The sequence below is a fragment of the Erpetoichthys calabaricus genome, chromosome 11 (genome assembly GCF_900747795.2).
Source record: "Erpetoichthys calabaricus chromosome 11, fErpCal1.3, whole genome shotgun sequence".
Classification (NCBI taxonomy): Eukaryota; Metazoa; Chordata; class Cladistia; order Polypteriformes; family Polypteridae; genus Erpetoichthys; species Erpetoichthys calabaricus.
In genome coordinates, this window is record NC_041404.2 from 143,602,149 (window position 1) to 143,625,549 (window position 23,401).

A 23,401-nucleotide genomic window follows, 5' to 3' on the forward strand; every position below is an offset into this window, starting at 1 on the left:
TTCCACTGCTGAGGCTGAGGGATGCCAAATACAGTACATGGTATAGGGCAGTCAATGTCAGAATCCTCATCTCTGGTTCCATGCCTCCAAGTAAAAGCAAGAATTTGAATTAAGTAAAGAATTTCCATTAGAAAGCAGAATTAACATTGGCTAAAAACTTGGTGAGAATAAAAAAAAAATGGAAATATGTTACACCCGATTTAGACACAGGCTTACTTTCAGTCTCTCTCTCTCTCTCTCTCTCTTTATTTTTTATTTCAGTGACCTTAGCATTGTGACCTGTCATCAGTCTTCTCAAGTGGGCACACGTTTGGTGTTTGATCATAATGGAAGAATCACACAGAAAGTGCCACATCCCCGGCAGCAGGGCACTACTGTCACCATCCAGCAGCTCTTTCAGTCCTTGCCTGTGAGACACAAGGAGTTTCAGAGAAATATCAAGAAGGTGAGGCTGATTCTCTTTCATATATATAACATAACGTTCTGAAGACCACATAATTCATTTCAGAGTTGTGGAGGTGAGAGCCTGTTCTGACAGCATTGAGCACAAAGCAGAGACCTGCCCAGGACAGCATGCCAGTCCATTGCAGGACTCACTTGTACACACAGACTCAGATAAATGGCCAGCTGTGGATCCAGCTGCCTACTGTGTGAGAGCTTATTGCTGGGTCGCACATATTACCGGCTACATTCGGTGTCAGTGACATGTGCTGTCTTTACTGAGGGATTGCCTACTGTGTCACCTCACCCCCCAAGCAGTTGTACTTCCTGAGATGAACAAATGTGATGTGCTAACTGGGACGCTGGAGATTCCAGGGAGTGGTTTGTACTGCTCAGTTAATCAGCCAGCTGCCAGTTGAGCTGCTTTCCTGTGACAGTTTACTGTGAGGCTGTGTGTGCTGCTGGTTACATGTAATGGCATGTGCACAAAAACACAAAATGACTCCAAATGGTGACAAAGTCCGCAATATTCAATTCTACTCCTCACTGTTAGTGACGACTGGTATGTATTCAACTGTGTCAAAGCTTGTTTGTTTTTTTTTTGTAAGGTGTTACATGAAAATTATTTTGAAAGGCAGTTAAAAAGAAAAAATGTTTTATGTGCTTGTTCATATCTGTGGATTTGCCATAACCCGAGACCCACCTGTATAGGGATTTAAGAGGCACTAGGACCTTGAAGAAAATAGTCCACCTCAACTGTAAAACTTTATCGATCCAATTTTCATCTCTATGAGTGGAGAGGAGAGATTAAGAGGTATGTTTGACGCACCTTTCGCTATGGCTATGGCCATGCCTTGCATTTCCTATTCATCAGCAGTGTGAGAGACATTGTATTATTATTATTATTATTATTAATTATTATTGCAAGGCTTTTGGGCCTATGTGCATTTCTTTAGAAGCCGACTAAAGTCATGTCAGGAACATTAAATTAACTATGCAATGCTTTCTGGGATTCCTAAATTTTAGAAGTGCTTGCACTAATGTCTGATAAGAAAAGAATAGGTCATTAGGCGAGAGGAAGGCTATGTTGCAAACAATTAAGTTCTTTAATCTGCTGGACATTTTAGAGAAACAAGTAGTGTCTTCTGTGGTGGGCTGGCGCCCTGCCCAGGGTTTGTTTCCTGCCTTGTGCCCTGTGTTGGCTGGGATTGGCCCCAGCAGACCCCCGTGACCCTGTAGTTAGGATATAGCGGGTTGGATAAAGGATGGATGGCTGGATAAAGTAGTGTCTCTGGAAATTTGAGGGAATTTAAGTTTTTTTGTATTTTTTGTCAAAGCTGGACGTTAAGCATGGGAAAGGTGCTATATGAATAAAATGTATTATTATTATTTACTATTATTATTACTATTGTCATTTTTAAAAAGAAAGTATCTCTGATAAACTGATCAGAAATGCTTGTTGGCAATCCAACAATTTCCTTGTTGCTTTTCTCCAATAAAGCGGTTATTATTGATTAACTACATATTCATTCTAGTTCATTAAGAAAGGTGAGCTGCCGCCACACTATCCACGTCTTCTGTATTCGCACCTGACAGCTGTAATTATACAGCTATGCCTTGAGGTTGTTTCATTGAATTGTTTTTATTTTAAATGGTCTTGTCGGCCCATGCTCTTCAGTGACTTCAAGCTTTCAGTCACTTCCTTGTACAGTTTTTAGTATTTCTTCTGTTTTTTTGGAATTCTTTTGATGTACATCATTGCTTAGTGGTTATTATTTGATTTTGTCATTTTATGTTTGAGGGTGTTTGTCCTTTGCTGGAAAGGGGTGTGTGGCGCTCCTGATATCTTTGCAAGAGGGCGAAGGTCCAAGTCTTTAGAGTCCTGGTGCTTCCTGTTTTGCTATATGGTTGTGAGACATGGACGCTCTCCTGTGACCTGAGACGAAGACTGGACTCCTTTGGTACTGTGTCTCTTCGGAGAATCCTTGGGTACCGCTGGTTTGACTTTGCATTGCTCACAGAGTTCCGAATGAGGCCCATTACCTGCATTGTGGGGGACCGTCAGTTACAGCACTATGGCTATGTGGCGTGATTCCCCGAGGGTGATCTGACTCACAAGGACCCTCATTGTTGAGGACCCAAGCGTCTGGAACAGGCCAAGGTTGGGTTGCCAACCGGGATCCCAAGGTGTTTCGTCATGTGGTGGGTGCTGTACCAGTGCTTGCTCCCCAACCTAACCTGAATGACTTGTTTGGTTTCATAGAACGCTTACCTATTTTCATTTTTTTAAGTTATTTATCACAAATGTTACCTACGTCTACTAGTTTTTGATTCTCGTCCTGTTGCTGTTGTTATTATCGAAATGAATCCATCAATTAACCATTTTGTCAGTATGATTTATTTCTCCATTTATAGTCATAAGTCGACTTGAACCCAAAGACAGATAGTCATAAGCGATGAAGAATGGACAGAAATTATTCCTCTGCCTGGAAGTGACTTTATGCCTGCCATATTTAATTTTGTAAAATGCTGTAGATATATATGAGAAAATGAGTGTATTCATGGTGTATTATTTTAAAGCCCACTTTAATGTCTCCCTCAGGAATATGCCAAGATGGTTCAAGTACTGCAGGCTTACTGTATCATCTCCACAAATGTGCGCATTAGCTGTACAAACCAGGTGGGTGCTGGTAAGAAGAACATGGTGTTGTGCACGAGTGGGAGCCCACACCTGAAGGACAACATCAGTGCAGTGTTTGGTCCCAAACAGGTAATGTTCAACACGTTTTTATTTTTCACTCAGCTTTCATAATAGTCGAGTTCTTTCAGGTCTGTGTCATCTGAACACTGTTGTGGTGTTTCAGCTACAGAGCATCGTACCATTTCACCAGCTGCCACCAAGTGAGTCTGTTTGTGAAGATTATGGGCTCGACCCAAGTGCCATCCCAGAGAATCTGTACAGGTTAGTGTTCATATCTTGCACTGCACCCTTTTTGTGATTATTTAATCTGAGAAGATGCCTTGTAATCAAAAGAATTTATATTTGTCAGCATTTCAGGTTTTGTCTCTCGGGTGGAGCATGGTGTGGGAAGAAGCGCAACAGACAGACAGTTCTTCTTTATTAACCAGCGTCCTTGTGACCCCTCTAAGGTAGATAATTAATCTGTGGGATAGGTAATTATCAGTCATTTTTACATTAGAGAGATGGGGGTCCCTCAGGATTTGTTGGGATGTGTTTTATTGGATCATGTCTAGACTACCCCACACCTGTATTTTCAACTATTTTTACATTTATTTGCTTGTCAGACATTTTTAGAAGCTGATTTCAAAAACAGGTCAGCATAATCGAGTAAACCATCAGTGTGCTGGACTGTTTCTGGAAGAAGTGTTACAATATAAGGTTACACAATTGATCACCTCAAGTGAAGAGCTCCAAACAATTTACAAACTAGTTTACAAGAACCAATCGAAGCCATTCTCATTTAGACAGAAATTCACAGAACAAAAGTCTTCAAATACTTCTTAAAACACTGAGGTAGTCAACAGTTTAAATGGAGGTGGGCAGCTCATTCCACCAGCAAGGAGCTACACTTGAAAAGACTCTGGATTAAGATTTGATGCCACACAGAGTTGGCATCACCAGACATCATTCCTCAGCAGACTTGAGTGGGTAAGAAGGGTCATAGAACCCACAAGCGTACACATGTATGGAGTTGCTGACCCATTTTCCACTCTGTAGGCAACCATCATGGATCTAAACTTAATACATATCGTTGGCATAGCACTGATTAGAGAAACCCTGGTACATGGTGGTGGGGCCTAGTGAGGAGGTGTATGGAGAGAAGAGAACAAGGCAAAACACTGATCCTGGGCCCCCATGATGCCTGCTTGACGCACCCTTGACATCTCTTCTCACTGTGACACACAATAGGATCTGCCCAAGAGGTAGGAGTCAAACCACCTGAGGGCAGTCCCAGTGATGTCAAGGTCAGAGAGGATGGCAATTACATTTCTTTGATTCCAAAATTGATCAACCACAGTTTCTCATTCATTTTGATCTGCCATCTCCATCGTCAAGACTTGCTTGTTTCTCACCTATTGACTCTCTCGCCATCTCTGAGCTTATTAAGTCAAATTCCTCCTCCTGTCTGCTTGATCCTGCCCCCCACTTCTCCACTTAAGACATGCCCATCCATAATTAGCATTTCTGTTGCCTCATTGATAAAATGCATGTTTCGTTTCAGGTTCTGTCTCTACTGCCCTCACAACTTCTGCAGTTAGCTCAATCCTTAAAAAACCTGACCTGGATCCTCTTTCTCTCTCCAGTTACAGGCCTTTCTCTAATCTCCCTTTTTTGGCTATGGTGATGGAACGCGTGGTTGCTACATAACTCCATGCCTTGCTTCTAGACAATATACTCTATGAGCCTTTTCAGTCTGGCTTTCGCACACAGCACAGCACTGAGACAGCTCTTCTCCGTGTAGTTAATGATCTTCTCCGGTCTGCAGATTAAGTGCTGCATTTGACGTTGTTAATCATGAAATCCTCCTGTCACCTCTCTCTGTTGTAGGGATCTCTGGCTTAGCCCTTCAGTGGCTCACTTCATATCTTTCTAATGGGCAACAGTTTGTCACACTCGGCCGATTATAAATCCTTCACCTCACCTGTGTTGCGTGGTGTCCCTCAGGGTTCACTCTTTGGGCCATTACTCTTTCTGCTTTGTATCCTTCCTTTGGGTCAGATTATTTGCAGACATGGTCTTAACTTCCACTGTTATGCAGACGATATATATTTATATCTTAGTACACACTGCCCTACAGATTCACCTCCCAGCATACTCACTGACAGCACCACTGATCTTAATCTATGGATGGAAAATAACTTTCTCATACTTAATGCCAATAAAACTGAAGTGTTACTGGTAGGTCCAAACTGCTGACTTTCTAAGGCAGCCAACTTCTCTGTTTCTATTGATGGTGCACTTGTCAGACCTGCTCCTGTTGTCAGAAATCTTGGTCTTTTGTTTGATTCACTTAACTTTGAATTACACATTAGGTCTCTGTCCAAGCATTTCATTCTGTCATCTCCATAACCTCGCCCGACTCCGTCCATTGCTGTCCTTTAATGATGCTCAAACCAAACAACCACTGGCGAAGTGGATTGCACAACACAGAAGATCTACCTCATCAGGCCAGGACTCCACAGTCTATTTACACCTACAGGACAGTGGTCACTCTTTCAGTGATGAAGACGTGCACATCCTGGACAGGGAGGAACGCTGGTTTGATCGAGGAGTCAAGGAGGCCATTTACGTGAAAAAGGAACGACCATCTGTGAACCGAGGAGGGGGCCTAAGGGTACATCTTTCACCATCTTACAATGCTTCTGATGGCAGCCATTCCCCAACTCTCTGTGAATGGTACTCATAGCCATTGATCAATGGACAATTTGCATATCATTGATCACACGGCCCATTGTTAGTCAATGGTGCTAGTTTCGGTCATTATGCAAAGGTACTGTTTATAAGGTTGGAGAAACCTGCAGTCAACTGAGACTGAGGAAGTCACTTGGATGAGTGATGTAACGTATCTCCCTGGAAAAGAACTATGTCCAGATGAACTGAATCAACTTTCCAGCATTTCCTTACCTGAATTATTGAGCATGCATCGAGACATCTCCTCCTCAGTCTCTCCGAGATTGCTCCTCTATTTCCACCTTTAAATCTCAACTGAAAACTTTCCTCTTCTACGAACTTTTGTCTTCTGTGTAATTTTTTTTTTTTTTACTCTGTATGTAAAGCGACCTTGAGTTTGTGAAAGGCGCTCTATAAATGCAGCTTATTATTTATTTTATTAAGGGAGCACTTTTAGCGAATTGCAGTTATTTAATAATTCATTTCAGCCTCAATTACAGTTTATAGGTGCATTTTGAAAAGAATGCGTGTGGTGGGATTACACACCACCATATTGTAACTTAGTGTTTCAAACTGGAAAATAAGGTAACTTGTATGTTGGTGGACGAGAGAATGTTGTGTAATGAGAGGGGAGTAGACTGGAATTGATTGTGTTTGAAGCAGGAAGAGGGCAGCGCCTGTGATTATGGCATACTGTGCATTTTATTACAGGTTTTCTCAATTTTTCCTCATGAAATATACTATAGACTAACTTCATCCTTTTTGCAAAATGTCACTTTTCATGTGTAAAATGCATTCACACACTAATTATTTTGTAGAAGGTGTAATTAGTCAGTAATTTTCTGTCCTAATATTTAAAAGCTTTTATTTGACAAAAGCACGGTGGCCAATAAGAGGCTTTTAAGCTGTGTCTCTGAGCCCATGTTCTCCTCCAAAGTTGTTAAGAAATGATTTTGCTAATTGATGAGTCTGAATTGGCCCTAATGTCTGAGTCTGAATGGGGTGTGTGCCCTGTAATGGACTGGCATCCTGTTCAAGAGGCTCTGCCCCCATGCACATGACTACACAAACGCCTTAAATGACTTGCTAAGGGCTGCATAGTGAGACAAAGTTGGAATTGAACTGGCAGCCTTGCCATTTAAACTCCACTGCCTTAGCTGCTTCACCACACTGCCTACTAAAGGGTATTGCATGTGGCTTGTGTCAGAACTGCAGCGAGATATTAGATAGATAGATACTTTATTAATCCCAAGGGGAAATGCACAGCTATTTATGCAATTAAATTCACATTAGTGCTTATATTGGGATCTCCGTCTATGCAGAGCACATTACTACATCCCTACTTTAAAAGCCAAGCAGCAGTAACGGGTAATAAACAGCTAAGTTGTCCATAAGACGTTTTGTATTTTAATCACCTAGCTGGGCTAGTTAAAGTTTAATTAAATGACACGTAGCACTTTGTGGTCATCATTGTTTAAAATAAAGCGACAGAGACAAAAGGTACACAAAGGAGCCTGTAATTAAGAAAACTGTAATGAAAATCTAACCTTGAGCTCCCCCTTTGTTGTCCTGGTACAAGACATGATTTCTCAATCTTACGTACATCTTACTCCTGTGTTCCACAGGTGGCCAAAATGGTCAATGAGGTTTACCACATGTACAACCGTCACCAATACCCTTTTGTAGTCCTCAATGTATCGGTGGCCTCAGGTAAGAGAACAAATAGAAATCAGAGGAGTGTTTGTGCCTTCTTGTTGTTGTGTCTAGCTACTGAACAAACCCTGCTTCTACTTTATGCCGCTTTCAGACTGTGTGGATGTGAACGTCACCCCAGACAAGCGACAGATCTTGCTGCAGGAGGAGAAGCTGCTGCTGGCAACACTGAAGACGTCCCTAGTTGCCATCTATGAGGCTGGTGTTAACAAGATTAGTCTCAATGTGGAGGCACCAGGTACAGCCATCGTGCTGGTAGTCAAACAGTATAGTTTAAACTATAGGGATTGGTAATCCTGGGGCTTCCAAAATTCAAGGTTTGTCTTTTATGGGACCGAGATAAAAGGGTTTATGTGAAGACCTCATGGCATACGATTTCTCAGATTTGAGTTAGACTTTTCAGATTAAGTGCAGTCACGCTGAAGGAATGGGGTGCGTTCATTCCAGAGTTAACATGATAAATATAGAGATGATCAAGATGGAGGCACCTTTTGACTTCCCTGGTGGTGGTGAAAAATGGTGGGGAGAATAAAGAGCAGCAATTGAAAGAAGCCATTTGGGCAAATCCTAAAGTGCAAGTGTCATAATGTTCAGCCTTAATTAGCAAGGAAGCTCCATGGGGCCTGTTTTGGGTTTGTTGGTCTCACTCTCTTGACCTTAAAGTTTTATCTGCCATACCTTCATGGATTACTGGCACCCCACTTTGCCATTTGAATCCTCTTATTCTGAAATAGGGCATTTTGTGATTTACTTTTGTCCTTTTAGTATTGTGCAGGAGAGCGGCTTCTTCAGGGTCTGAAGAGCTTGAAGATGTTGGACCACGACCAGCTGAATCAGCCCCAAGGTCTCCAGCAGAAAAGCAGAGGCTGAGCGTTGCCAGACTTAGGGCAGAATTCTCACTTACTCAGGCTCCTGGTGAAAACCGTGGCGGGGCTACTCTGGCAAAGAAGTCTGATCATCAGAAGAAGCTGCTTTCTTTCTTCCAGGCATCTGTGCGCTCACGGACCTCAAGTCCTATCCTGTCAGGTGTCCAAAGTACTTTAAAAGATCAAGAAGTCAGGACAGAGCCAGAAAAGCAGCTGGATGTCCTGAATCTTACTGCTGTTACAGATCCTACTAAAGACTGGAGCGTGTCTGAATTTTGTACCAGTCAGGTTGAATTGTTGAACAAGGAGGAGCTGGCCTGCATTAAAGAGACCTCATCCAAAGATAGCTTACAGATGGAAGAAGAACCTCAGTTCACGCACTCTCCAGAAATGCATGTACCTCAAGCACACAATACAAGAGATGGTGATGATGGATGGATGATCTCTCATTCACCCCAGAGGGGCTGTGAAAGTCCACAGGCTAAACGAGCCAAGCATGAGCAGTTCTCTCCTGAAAACAATGTGGTACCGGAGTGTGCAATAGACATTCATTGTGGTGGAAATCAACAGACTTCCCTGGGTGAGATGGAGCTGAAAGTGGATGAGAAAGTGAACGTGAGAAAGAAGGTGGTCCCCTTGCACTTCTCATTCTCACAACTGATGGCAAGGGTGAGGAAGCTCCGGCAACAGCAGAAGGACAACATAGAAGAGAAACAGATGTATAGACGTTTCAGGGCCAAGATCAATCCTACAGAGAACCAGACTGCTGAGGAGGAGCTGAAGAAGGAGATCAGGTGAGCTACAACATGAGTTGGCCACAAATAACAGAAATGTATCTATTTGTGTGCATCCATCTATCCATCCATCCATTATCCAACCCGCTATATCCTAACTACAGGGTCACGGGGGTCTGCTGGAGCCAATCCCAGCCAACACAGGGCGCAAGGCAGAAAACAAACCCCGGGCAGGGCGCCAGCCCACCGTAGGGTACACACACCCTAGGGACAATTTAGAATCGCCAATGCACCTAACCTGCATGTCTTTGGACTGTGGGAGGAAACCGGACCACTATTTGTGTGCGCTATTAGTAATTAAGGCTTATGTTCTGCAAGCCATTTCGTTTTTGTCTAGGAATGAACTCAACTGAACTTGAAATTTATTCCCAAGCATTATAGTTGGTATGAAATTATTTTGGTGTTCCAACCATAATCATAACAAGGTAAATACAATTAAACGACACAATATACGATATACGACACCATCACAGCATTAGTAGGCAGTTGCACCCTCCAGAACTGATGTTTTAAAAGTGAAAGTCAAAAACAAAGTCAACAATCCGGGAGTCAGCGGTCAACTGGCCGCCAACCCCCTCCTGGGTTTTCTATAGTGGAGTATGTGCTGACCAACCAATCTGATGATTCTAATGCTCCTTTATCCAAGATGACCTTTCCTTAGCCAGGAAAGCAGCCTGGCAGTAGAGAAGTGCCACATCCACATATCGAGAAGAGAAACAGAATTGAGGAGGGTTAGTAATGGTTTAAAAATATCGTATTACTTATATTTCTGTAGGAATGACTAACAAACAAAAATGCAGTATTCACAGCTAATCGGCCACTGTAGTCCAGGTATGCCAACTAAAGTTATCAGTCTTCAGCCTGGATTTAAAAGCTTAGACTGAAGAGGAATCTCTTAAATATTAGCAGGATAGGCCATTCCACAACTTCAGGGCCCTGCAACTAAAATGCCGACTTCCCCATGTTACTTTTATTAACCCTTGGAATTTCAAGCAGTTCTACATCTTGAGATCTCAATGTGTGCTCTGGTTTGTAAGTAATGATAAGTTCAGGTAATTAAGCAGGTCCTTGGCCATTTAAGCCTTTATAAGTTAAAAGGAGGGTTTTGAGAATCGTCCCTAAGCCCAACTGAGAGCCAGTGTAAGGACTTGAGAACTGGAGTTACAGTATGTGTTTGTATTTTCTGGTTCCTCTCTTTAAAATCAGTCTATGGCTTGTGTTCAGGTGAAAGAGTAAAAGTGTAATGATAATAATTAATGACACGTGTGTAGCACTTTTCTAACTAGGGTTAGGGGTAGGGTTAGGGTTAGTGCTTTACATATACCAGGGGGAACCATTCCAACCATCACCAATGTGTAGCATCTACCTGGATGATAAGACGGAAGCCATTCTTGTGCCAGTTTGCTCAGCACACACTATCTATTAGGTGGTGAAGGGCTGAGAGAGACAGTTAACCAGTTAGAGACAAGAGTATGATTAGGGGACCAGCATGACCAATTGTGACAGGACATTCTTTTCCAAAGAATTCCCAGGTCTTTTTTTATGACCACTGAAAGTTTGCACCTTGGCTTTACGTCTTATCCAAAGGACTGTGGCAATTTTTTTACAGCACAGCACCCCCGTTACTGCATTGGGACATTGGAATCCACACATGGACTTCAGGGTAAGTGCTTCCTGATGACCTCACCAACACCTCTTCTACCAGCAAACCAAAATTTTCTTAGATGGTCTCCCAACCAAATGCTGGCTTGTTGCAAACATACTTATCTTCAGGTGGCTTACCTGCTCTGTACTGCAGGTGGTATGGCTGCTGGCAGTGTGGCAAACAGCCAGAGATGGTGAAATATTTGAACTTGCTGGGAAATGCGTGATTGGAGATGGCAGCATTAGTGTAAGTTGTATGAATTTCACAGTTGAAGCTAGGGTTGACTGTATAGATACAAAGGCACAGATGAGATAATCAAGGCCACCATATTCATTTAAATTCATCATTTAAATTTATGAGCAGTATATGGGATTATTAGGTGGCAGTGGAGTTTTCCATTTCTGGTAACAAGCTTCTTTAAGCCTTCCTTTTTTTTGTCTTTCCTTTACTTACCCACAGCAAAGACATGTTTGAAAAGATGGAGATCATCGGACAGTTTAACCTGGGTTTTATTGTCACCAAGCTGAATTCAGATATCTTCATGATTGACCAGCATGCCACAGATGAAAAGTATAACTTTGAGATGCTGCAGCAGCACACTGTTCTTCAGGGCCAGAGGCTCATCGCGTGAGTAAAAAAGCTGTTTGATAGGCTGAGACGGAGTCACCCATATCCCTCTCTCATGAGTACAGAGTTTTGACAATACACTCGCCTGTAAACACCTCCTAACTCTTTGAGGGCTGAATATTTTTTCCAAAAAGCTCAGTTTTCTGAAAAGCTCAAATAGCAATGGTTTCACACATAAGTCAATATAAAACGTCTGTTACTATGTGCTGTCGCTGCTGTTAGCATATGTTCGGCATCTCTGGCAGCAGTGGCTGCATGGGGGCACCTCGATGGTCAGCAGGTTGCACGGTGGACCAGCTGCCTGGCTGTCTTCACACAGCAGGTGGGTGGTGGTGGGGGTTGCAGTGTGACACAATCTGGTTTGTACCTCGACATCAGAAGTGGTGGTCCTGCCAGGCAAATGCTTCTGTAGGCACATCAACTACACAAAAGTGTTCAGTGCCACGATCAGCTGGGGACCGATCAGATGATGCTGGTACCTCAATTTTGTTTTTGATATCCATCTTCAGATCATTTGCATCAAACTTGGAGTCCGACAAGTCAGAGTCCTATTCAACGAAATTATGTAAAAGGTCCATGGAGTATTTTGCTTTGCACATTCACTTTGGTCTCTCGACAGATGTTGGTGCCATTTTAGAGGTTGTTTGCTCTTTGCTACTCATGCATGAGTAGGGAATCGAAGTTAAATCAACAAACCTATGTAACTTTCCTTCTAGCAAAGAGAGTCAAACTTAAACGTAAGGGTGAGTTTTGTTGCAATTTGCAGCTGATTACCTTCCTCTACTCCTGAATTTTGACAAAAGTCAACATCAACCCTGAAAGGGTTAATACCTAAGGTGTCTTGGGATGCATTTACTGTAACAGATACTGTATGGCAGTGTTTCTTAAACTATGGGTTGCGACACAAATTAGTGATGTCTGAAATTTGGTCGCACTGAGTCGTGACTTATACTGGTACTGAATGAGAAGGGTCACGAACGATTTGAGGAAAGCCTTGTGATTCTCCAAGAGACACCAGTTGAAGATCGATCAGTGTCGATTCTCCATGGGGAGCCAACAGGGCACCAACGATTGGCCCCCCCACACCACAAGCAGGAATAAGACAATGATCAGCTGCTGTTCCGCAGTGTTTACGGGTCACAAAGACACACAATATGCAAAATTGGGTTGTTGGAGAGAAAAAAAAATGTAATGACCACTGCTATATGAAATAAAGAAGGAATGGCAAGGTCAGTGTAAGTGAACCAGGTGCTCATGAGCAAACAGGATAAACGACTCCATCTGTTTTGATTTGTAACTTCCAGTACAGTAACCACTGGCATTGACTATCTGTAATGATGGACACTTTTGCCCTTTGTGCACTGCATATTAGTTGGGTGCATACAAGAGTAGTGATGCCAGGGCTGCTGCAGATGTTTTAATACTGTTTTGTTTTTTTATAGGCCTCAGAAATTACAGCTGACTGCCATCAATGAAAATGTACTGATCGATAACCTGGAAATCTTCAGAAAGAATGGATTTGATTTTGTGATTGAAGAGGATGGTAAGTAGAGAAGTGGTGTATTTTCTAGAATGCTTAGAAATGCTCAGCTTGATCAAAAGTCACTAATCCCTGAGCCTTTCAGTTACTGTCTGGGTGGATGCATTATGGCATGGGAGATGTGGAGATAATTCACCTTTTTTAAAGTGCCAAAGTCAATATGATGGTGATCAATATAACAGCTTTACTGAAGAAGAGCAGTCGGCCGCTAGTCAGTAGAACCTACGCAGGCCACTGAGTAAAGAGACCAACACCTTGGAGTTCCCAGCTCACTACTGTCTCATAAGTGTTTCCCTGTGCCAGGCAGCTGTTATGTCTGTTAGAGGTTGCCATGCGTGCCAATGAATTGGCTTTTGAAAAGGTTAAGCGTTCCAACAAGAAGCCACCTCACCAGTATGTTTTTTTTTTTTACTATACTTTATTTAAATACACAGAGGTTATGAAAAGATAAATATACACTAGGCAGCCAGGCCTTGAGTCCTTTATCTCGGTGATACTTGTGGTGTGGTGTTCTCAAAACTGTTTAACATGCTTACATTACCTAACAGGACTTGGCATACAGCATGTGGTGGTTTTGCACGGAGTGTTATTATGTCATGTGCCATTTTATTGTTTAGAGTATATCCATAAATCGAATAAAGAAGCAGGGCAATGGTTTAGAATAGGTGGAGTGGGGTGCCTGTGGCTTTATGGGTATCTTAAGGGGAGGAGGAGGAGGATGGGTAGGAGAGAAGAATTGAACTTTCCTGCAGGCTGCCCAAGAAGAGTAGTCTCTGAGCAGGCTGTGAATGTGCCTGTGACAATTGGGGGTCAAAGTCCTTATATGTCCCAAACATAAGCTACCTTCAGGTGTGCTTCATAGTAGGCCGAAGTGGGTAGGGATGGCTCAGAGAGCATGACTGTTGGCCTAAGTATAACTCTGCTCATTTGTATTTCAGAGGTGATCATGTAGGCCTGTAGGTTTAGAGATTTTATTCCAGAAAGCTTCAAGTTTGACTTTTGAATTCTGATGTGTTCCAGACATAAATCGCTAGGCCTTGTACTGTCCTTCAAAGGAAGCCCTGTAACGCACAGGATCAAATGTTCAAAATGTCAAAGCTTGACCTATTGTGGCCATCATAGGAAATGTATCAGCAGATACTTACAGGTGCATCTCAATAAATTAGAATATCATCGAAAGTTAATTTATTTCAGTAATTCAATTCAAAGAGTGAAACTCATATATGATATAGATTCATTACACACAGAGTGATATATTTCAGGTGTTTATTTCTTTTCATTTTGCTGATTATGGCCTACAGGTAATGAAAACTCAAAATTGTGTATCTCAGAAAATTAGAATATTACATAATTTTAATAATAATTTTTTGCATTTATATAGCGCTTTTCTCACTACTCAAAGCGCTCAGCAATTGCAGGTTAAGGGCCTTGCTTAAGGGCCCAACAGAGCAGAGTCCCTATTGGCATTGACGGGATTCGAACCGGCAACCTTCCGATTGCCAGTGCAGATCTCTAGCCTCAGAGCCACCACTCCGCCGTACATAAGACCAATAAAAAAAAAGTTATTTTTCATAGAGAAATGATGGCCTGCTGAAAAGTATGTCCATGTACGCACTCTGTACTTGGTCGGGGCTCAGCCTGTGGCACTGCTGAGGTGTTATGGAAGCCCAGGATGCTTTGATAGCAGTCTTCAGCTCATCTGCGTTGTTGGCTCTGGTGTCTCTCATCTTCCTCTTGATAGATTCTCTATGGGGTTTAGGTCAGGTGGGTTTTCTGGCCAATCAAGCACAGTGACACCATGGTCATTAAACCAGGTATTGGTACTTTTGGCAGCGTGGGCAGGTGCCAAGTTCTGCTGGAAAATGAAATCCGCATATCCATAAAGCTCGTCAGCAGAGGGAAGCATGAAGTGCTATAAAATGTGTTGGTAGACGGCTGTGCTGACTTTGGACTTGATAAAACACAGTGGTCCAAAGTCCTCTTTTCAGATGAAAATAAATTTTGCATTTCATTTGGAAATCAAGGTCATAGAGTCTGGAGGAAGAGTGGAGAGGCACAGAATCCAAGTTGCTTGAGGTCCAATGTGAAGTTTCCACAGTCAGTGATGATTTGGGGAGCCATGTCATCTGCTGGTGTTGGTCAACTGTGTTTTATCAAGTACAAAGTCAGCGCAGCCGTCTACCAGCACATTTTATAGCACTTCAGACAAGCTTTATGGAGATGTTGATTTCATTTTCCAGCAGGACCTGGCACCTGCCCACACTGCCAAAAGTATCAATACCTTGTTTAATGACCATGGATTCACTGTGCTTGAATGGCCAGCATGCTCGCCTGACCTAAAGGAGTATTGTCAAGAGGAAGATGAGAGACACCAGAGCCAACAATGCAGACGAGCTGAAGGCTGCTCGCATATTAAAGCATCCTGGGCTTCCATAACACCTCAGCAGTGCCACAGGCTGATCTCCTCCATGTCACACTGCATTGATGCAGTAATTCATGCAAAAGGAGCCCCAACCGAGTATTGAGTGCGTACATGGACAGACTCTTCAGTAGGCCAACATTTCTGTATTAAAAAATCTTTTTTTATTGGTCTTATGTAATATTTTAATTTTCTGTGTTACTGAATTTTGAGTTTTCATTACCTGTAGCCCATTATCAGTAAAATGAAAAGAAGTATATCACTTTGTGTGCAATTAATCTATATAATATATGAGTTTCACTCTTTGAATTGAATTACTGAAATAAATTAACTTTTGGATGATATTCTAATTTATTGAGATGCACCTGTACAATAAGAAGACTCCCATTTCACCATCAATATCTTGGGCAGCTTAGCTGATTTTCTTTTGTCTCCATACCTTCCTAAGAGGTGGTCATGTGCACCATAAGTTTAGGACATTGATTCCTGGCAGCTGCCAGTTTGGCTGTTGAATCCCAGTATGCCCCATAAAGTAACTCGGAGACTTAAAGGTTAAAAAATCAGAAGGTGTCCATTTCCTGTTTCAGCTCAGTGCTGGCCTTCCTGTGTGATCCAGTGACTGTGTCGGTTTCTTTTCTTAACTAAATCTGTAGCCACTTGAAAACAGACATTCCTGAATTTAGAAAACATCAGTACAAATATTCACTGTTTTCTCTTTAAGCTCCCGTCATGGAGAGAGTGAAGTTAACACGCCTCCCTACCAGCAAGAACTGGACGTTTGGCCCTTCAGACATTGAAGAACTGATCTTCATGCTGAGTGACTGCCCTGGCGTGATGTGCCGGCCATCTCGAGTGCGGCAGATGTTTGCCTCCAGAGCTTGCCGCAAGTCGGTACGTATAGGATGGAATTGTCCCTCGGCATATACTGAGGCATAACCAACCAGGTTCAAATTCTTGCTCCGTACCAATTTGTGCATAATTTGCAAGCTCTCCCCATGTCTGTACTGGTTTTTCCTTCTCACACCACAAAGATGTGCGCGTTAATATTGGCCACCCTATGAGCGAGTGTGGGCGTCTGCATGAATGTGGTTTGAGATGGAATGGCCTTGTTCCTGATGCTTCTGGGGTGAGCTCTGACAGCTTCCCACCCTATAATTCGATTAAGTGGGTATCTTATTACTTGACACGCACACTTTCTCAGACGATCACAGAGATTCACCAAGGATCACCCATTCCTTTTTATCCATCTATCCATCCATTATCCAACCCGCTAACTACAGGGTCACCGAGGCCTGCTGGAGCCAATCCCAGCCAACACAGGGCACAAGGCAGGAAACAAGCCTTGGGCAGGGCGCCAGCCCACTGGAGGGCACGCACACACACACACCCACACACCAAGCACATACTAGGGACAATTTAGGATTGCCAATGCACCTAACCTACATGTCTTTGGACTGTGGGAGGAAACCCATGCAGACACAGGGAGAACATGAAAACTCCATGCAGGGAGGACCCAAGAAACGAATCCAGGTCTCCAAACTGCAAGGCAGCAGCGCTACCTACTGTGCCACCATGTTGCACCTTCCTTTTTATCAGTTAGCTGAATTCAAAGAGTGGACTTGACTTCCTTTTCTTTCCTTTCTAACAATGTAGAGTTCTTTTCATCTGTCATAGCGTAACCTTCAAGAACAGAAAGAAGTTAAGAAAGGAATGAGACTTGCTAAATAGGCTCCTCCCACTCATAAATATTAACGCCACCTGGGTACTTTGTCTGTTCATCTCTGAAATGATAGCTAGATGGCAGGTTATTTGTTGCAAATGCTGAGCAGCATCAAGACACCCACTGCATCCTTTAGGCAAAAAAATAGTGGAATCAGGTGACTGTCTAAATTCAAGGAGGGGTATGAAATTGGCAAGTGGACTTAACATGTTGGTGTTTTCTCAGTCCAGACACCTGTGCCCAAATTGAATGGAGAAAATGAATTGCCCTGTTGTGGTTCATTGTGCCGTGTATTGGATGTATTTGTCTTCCTGGCTGAATTCCAATACTTATTCAGCCATGTGACACTTAACCAAACATAACATATAGAAAATAATGCACAGTTCAGAGATTGGGGAATATGGCACATGTGGTCTGTCCTAGATGCAATGGGTATAGGGCTGTAACCAACTTTAGATGGGGTGCCAGTCCAACTCAGGATTCAGTCACACACCCACATTGACATGAACCTGTCTGGGGATTTTGGAAGAAAACTAGAGAACTTATCTCAATGTGGGGACTCCACGCAGAGAGCTAGCAGGTGCAGGATTTGAGCACAGCACACTAGTTGAGTGGCATGGCAGCGTACAGTGCCATTTAAAGTAACGAACAAACTAAACTGAAGTCATAGAATTGGGTGGTGAAGATTATAAAGCATGATTTATTTTAATTGTAATCTCAGTTGGGTTCAGTATGCTGTTGAGAGGGGTCCTTGCCTCTGAGGGAGGGTGTGCTTGTGAGGCCTCATGCTGAAATGACTGGTCAGTTGATTGTAATTGGAGGTGATTTTCAAGACTGGCGGGCAGCTTCATGTTTTCACCCACAGGCAATTAAAAATATTCAACCTTTTGAACTTACTCTCATTTGACTTATGGAAACTTAAATGTAAAACTAATTTTCAGATGATTGCTAGGACTCGTGGCTTCATTAAGACTAACCACCAGAAATCATTTCACAGAAATTTGTGCCCAAGAGCCCATCCTTGTTGAATGTTCTCTTTAGAGAATTTCTGATTGTTGAGTCCCATTTCTCCCTCCATTGTTACCAGGTGATGATTGGAACTGCACTCAGTGCCAGCGAGATGAAAAAACTGGTGACACACATGGGGGAAATCGAACATCCCTGGAACTGCCCCCATGGGCGACCCACCATGAGACATCTAGCCAACCTCGACATGATCTGCACGGAGTGAACCAGGTGGAATGAAGCTGCTCGTTTGCTTTGTGAAACCATCCGGCTTCCTCATAAATGAGCGTTTCTTTTTCATTCTTTTTAGCAAATATTTGGCATCCTTCGGGGTTTTCCTGGGGGAAGAAGCTCTTTAGTCCATTTTGTTGGATTTTAAATTGCATTCTTTATCTTGCTGGTTTGAAATGACTGCTTTGAAACAAAATGATTCATTGCCTCTGGACTCCAAAGAGCACAAAGCAGAGTTTAAAGGTGTCCTTTTGTTTTATTACAACTTGCATTTTACAATAAATGACTGTCATTAAAATGTGTTTGGGTTCATCAGTTAGTATGCTAGTACAGTAAAACAAAGGGAAACGACTTAATTAGTAGTAGTAAAAACCTGTTTAAATGATGGGCAAAAATAAAGCGTACATTTGTTGAGTTTTAATTAATGAACTTCCTTTAGCAACTGGTGTGTTGTGCCTGTGCTGTAGCAGGTTTTCAGGAGTCTGACCTGTGCACCAAGAATGGTTGGCAAGCAGCTGGCGGTGCCAGTGCAGCAGCAACTTCTTGGGGCATCTCAATGGCGAAGCTCCATGTGTTCTGTTAGAGGTTCGATATTTTTTCAAATGGTGCTGTTTCATTTGATTTTAGCTGGTGTATTTCCATCATTGTCTGTGCTATATCTGAGACCCACATGTTTTGTCCTAGGGTGACCCTATTCTCCCTTTGGCACTATTATGCAGACCTGACAAGAATACCCAAAATCCCAGTCAGTTCAGGTCAGGTTGGGGACCATGCACTGGTACATCGTGTTGGCACACCCACCACACGACAGACGGCAGTCCCACCCTCCAGAAGTGACCCTTCTATCTGCCACAGCCAGGTGTTACGTGGACATCCCCTTAGCCTGGTCCGGCTGCTCTGGTCCTCAACAGTGAGGATCTTGTGAGTCGGATCACCCTCGGGAAATCGCGCCACGACCTTGTATGTTTCTTCCTACCAGCCTGGTCACTGCCAGGGTTGGCTGCTTTTGTTTTTAACCCCGCCCCCAACCCCCCCCTTTCTTTTACATCTATAACCGGTATCACTTTAGATTAGGTGCCTGAAGAAGGGGCCCAAGTTGCCTTGAAAGCTTGCATATTGTAATCTTTTTAGTTAGCCAATAAAAGGTGTCATTTTGCTTGGCTTTTCTCTACATTCATAATGGCTAACACGGTACAACACCCTAGTACTACAGATTAGGTGTCCCTAATTCAACTGTACTTACTGTGTAATTAGCTGTATAATTACAGAGTAACTAGGTGTTATTACCTTATATTTACTGTGTAACACAATATAATGCTGTGGTTAAGCACTCTATTGTAATTGTTATTCTACAGATTATATACATACGTCCTTTTAAAAATTGTGGAATAGCAATTACAGTAATCTTTTGCGGCTTCAATCTATTGTGGATTTTATATGTAAGCATATCTAAATATATATCGCAGATTTTTCACTGGTTCGCGGATTTCTGCGGACAATGGATCTTTTTATTTTTGGTACATGCTTCCTGAGTTGGTTTGCCCAGTTGATTTCATACAAGGGACGCTATTGGTGGATGGCTGAGAAGCTACTCAATCAGAGCACGCGGTTAAGTTCCTGGGTGCTGATTGGCTCAGCGACGGAGAGCAGCATTCAATTCCGCTTTGCGTTAGCCAGCATCTCATCTCGCTCATTCAGCATCAACGTGTTTCGCTGTGTAAAGAGTTAATGTTTGTGCTGTTTTGTTTTTATCTTTGTGTGTAGTCAAGCCCTTCATTATGTCTCCAAAACGATCTGCTACTGCTTCCGGGGCCATGCCCAAGCGCCAACGGAAGATGCTAACGATTGCAGAAAAGGTAAAAGTTTTGGATATGTTGAAGGAAGGAAGGGAACAGCTATAGGACACCATTACGGCATCAATGAGTTCATGGTTCGTTATATTAAGAAGTAACACTAAAGGAATTATAATATATACAGTGTGTTTACATACATAATTTAAACGAATCTTACTTAATATCTAAGAGAATATAAAGGGTTTATGTTGTATAACAGGCAGCACGGTGGCGCAGTGGGTAGCGCTGCTGCCTCGCAGTTGGGAGACCTGGGGACCTGGGTTCGCTTCCCGGTTCCTCCCTGCGTGGAGTTTGCATGTTCTCCCCGTGTCTGCGTGGGTTTCCTCCGGGCGCTCCGGTTTCCTCCCACAGTCCAAAGACATGCAGGTTAGGTGGATTGGCGATTCTAAATTGGCCCTAATGTGTGCTTGGTGTGTGGGTGTGTTTGTGTGTGTCCTGCGGTGGGTTGGCACGCTGCCCAGGATTGGTTCCTGCCTTGTGCCCTGTGTTGGCTGGGATTGGCTCCAGCAGACCCCCGTGACCCTGTGTTCGGATTCAGCGGGTTGGAAAATGGATGGATGGATGGATGTTGTATAACTGTGTGGGAAATGTTTATAAGAGTGTGGGAGAGTTTATAAGGGCTTAAAATATATAAAAATAACCATATAAACATATGGTTTTTACTTCGTGGATTTTCACCTTTTGTGGGGACTTCTGGAACACAACCCACACAATCGAGGAGGGATCACTGTATAACTGAGTAATTAATTATAGTGTTACACTGTATTATTACACAGTAAGTACAAGGTAATAACACCTAGTTACTCTATAATTAAATATAAGTAATTACATGGTAAGTACAGCATATTTGGATCACCTAATCTAAAGTGATACCCTTTAACCCGAAGAAATTAATAAGATTACCAGAACAGGCAGGAGGGAAGCTTTATACATTTTCTTTATAGATTAACTTAAGGTTTCCAGTGGTGCCCAAAATATAAGCAGAGTAAAATGAGAGTTGGCAAAGTAATGTCAATACACCCCGGATAATAAGCAGTTCAACTTACTTGCTTAGGCTACCAGGTGACTCTCTGTCTTGGTATGTTGACTGATCTCTGCTCCAGCATGGCCCTTAGGCAGAATGGTATGATGTAGAGAGACATGACATGGCCATGTCTACGGATGGAGTAGCAGGGACACTGAGCCTCTCTCTTAGCCCTTGGCCTTTAACCAGTCCTGTGGTCCTTGACACGTCTCTTGGACCAGTGATGCTGTGGTGTATTCAGCTCCCTCTCCGGTGTGACTCGGCCTCCATTCCATCTCCGTCCTTTCATATCAGCCCCCCTGTATTCCCTCAGGCCAGTTGGCCGGAATAAACCGGCTTGTCTTTCATGTCCCACAGAAGTCATCTTATCTATAAACAATAACTGGCTTATCCAACTTCCACTTAAGCATTATTACAATTAAATTAAATGTGCAGCTCAAACTTAATCAATAAAGCCAATTTTACAAGGTAATTATCACCATATACTGTACAGTATCATTATATATATTACTCTCCACTACACATCGTCTACACTCACTTCAAATCACCTTACATCTGTGTATAGAACAGAAGGTGTGCATTTATTTATCCTACGACAGGGGATCCCAACCTTTTTCTTTGCCCCGTCCCGCACCCCTAGAAAATGTTTGATTTATGTTTGCACCTCCTACAAAAGTCATATCATATTTGAAGATGAAGGGGTCAAATTTGTAATTTTTGAACCACATACAGTACTCTGGGTGAATAAATTGAACTCAAAATAAATGCACTTTTAACTCACGGTACGTAAAATTTATAAATTGAGCAATTTATCTTTTAAAACTCTGTAAATGTATCCTCTGTGAAGATTAGACACTCGATTGATGATCCCTGGGAGGGTTATGGTATCCCATAAAGCATCAAGCCCTGTGAAGAAATGACACACGGTCAACGATCGAGGGGTTTGGGGGAATTGGAGACCCCCATGAAGCAACAGGTGCGCCACTAAGCAATGAAATAGAGTTGATGAGCATTGTCCCCCAAAAACACTTGCACTGCAATTCAAAAACAGATGTGTCGCAAATCAGGACAGGTGGACTGAATGTAAGCAGCGGGTGTTGCATTCAATTCCGTCCCCCTTGTTTAACCTGTCAACACTGTCAATCAAATATTGAAATCAGTGACATTTCGTGATCAGGGCTTGCACAGAAACCAAAACTAGACCAAGTTCTTGGATCACTGCAAGTTCCAAAATGTGTTCTCTTAAAAAAAAAAAAAAAAAAAAAAAAGTTATTCTTCTTTACAAATGCTTCTCACACAGCATAAAACCGGCAACAATGTGCATTTCTGTGGCTCATTCCCAGGTGACAGTTGTGCACGTAATGCTTTATTCTTTTCATACCACAGAATAGGAACACTAACTAATAAATGACTGCACGCTGCAAGACACTGATTGCACCGCAATAAAGTCGGACAATGCACCTCACTCAATTTCGGCAAATCACGATACAGCCTTCCTCCTGGTTGCACCCTCTGAAGTCCCTCAGGCTGGGAAACGCAGTTCTATGGGGAAAAAATATAATTTACTGAAACTTAAGAAATATAACAGCAACAACAACCCTCGTATACACAGCAGAATGAGTAAAAAAAAACTTGTGACTTGAATTAAGACAGGACAGCAGTCCTAGTGAGGCGCTATAAAGCCTCTGGCCGTAGGTACTGAAAGTCCTCCATGCTGTTGTGTCAGAGGGAGGATGTGCAGTGTTGTTCATAATGGCTGTCACTTTTGTCTTTCATTTTCTCCTCTGCCACTATCACCAGCACCCCATCACTGAGCCTGCCTTCTCCATTTTTTAATGAATTTATTTTGTAATTCTGTATGAGAGACGGTTATTGTGTGTCTTGTTCTGTTATTCTGAACCTTTGTTTGCCTCACTTCTGTTCAGGGCAAACCTTTAGATAATCCTTAACTCCTGTTAATTTGCAAATAGCGTCTATGGAAAAGAGAGAAGAAGGAACATCGTTTCGGTCCTTGTACAATAAGGTATTCCTTTTTTGTTTTGATATGCTTTGCTAATCTTGGAGGGGGTGGGGGTGGGTTGGGGGGAGTGTCTTTTTGTATGACCTATAG

General features: G+C 42.6%; 2 protein-coding genes across 2 annotated transcripts in view; one reads left to right on the forward strand and one right to left on the reverse strand.

The window, feature by feature from the left end:
• The window catches only part of pms2 (PMS1 homolog 2, mismatch repair system component), a 36,182-nt gene extending 17,458 nt beyond the window's left edge, over nt 1–18,724 (forward strand). The window contains exons 4-14 of the mRNA XM_028814203.2: nt 262–445; nt 3,044–3,211; nt 3,306–3,403; nt 3,492–3,591; nt 7,480–7,564; nt 7,662–7,805; nt 8,333–9,227; nt 11,332–11,499; nt 12,942–13,042; nt 16,180–16,349; nt 18,266–18,724. Coding sequence (XP_028670036.2) covers nt 262–445; nt 3,044–3,211; nt 3,306–3,403; nt 3,492–3,591; nt 7,480–7,564; nt 7,662–7,805; nt 8,333–9,227; nt 11,332–11,499; nt 12,942–13,042; nt 16,180–16,349; nt 18,266–18,409 — 2,257 coding nt within the window. The 3' untranslated portion in view covers nt 18,410–18,724. The remainder of the gene's footprint in view (nt 1–261; nt 446–3,043; nt 3,212–3,305; nt 3,404–3,491; nt 3,592–7,479; nt 7,565–7,661; nt 7,806–8,332; nt 9,228–11,331; nt 11,500–12,941; nt 13,043–16,179; nt 16,350–18,265) is intronic.
• The window catches only part of LOC114661087 (parvalbumin, thymic CPV3-like), a 171,767-nt gene that overhangs the window by 2,473 nt on the left and 145,893 nt on the right, over nt 1–23,401 (reverse strand). The gene's annotated exons all lie outside the window — the stretch shown is intronic.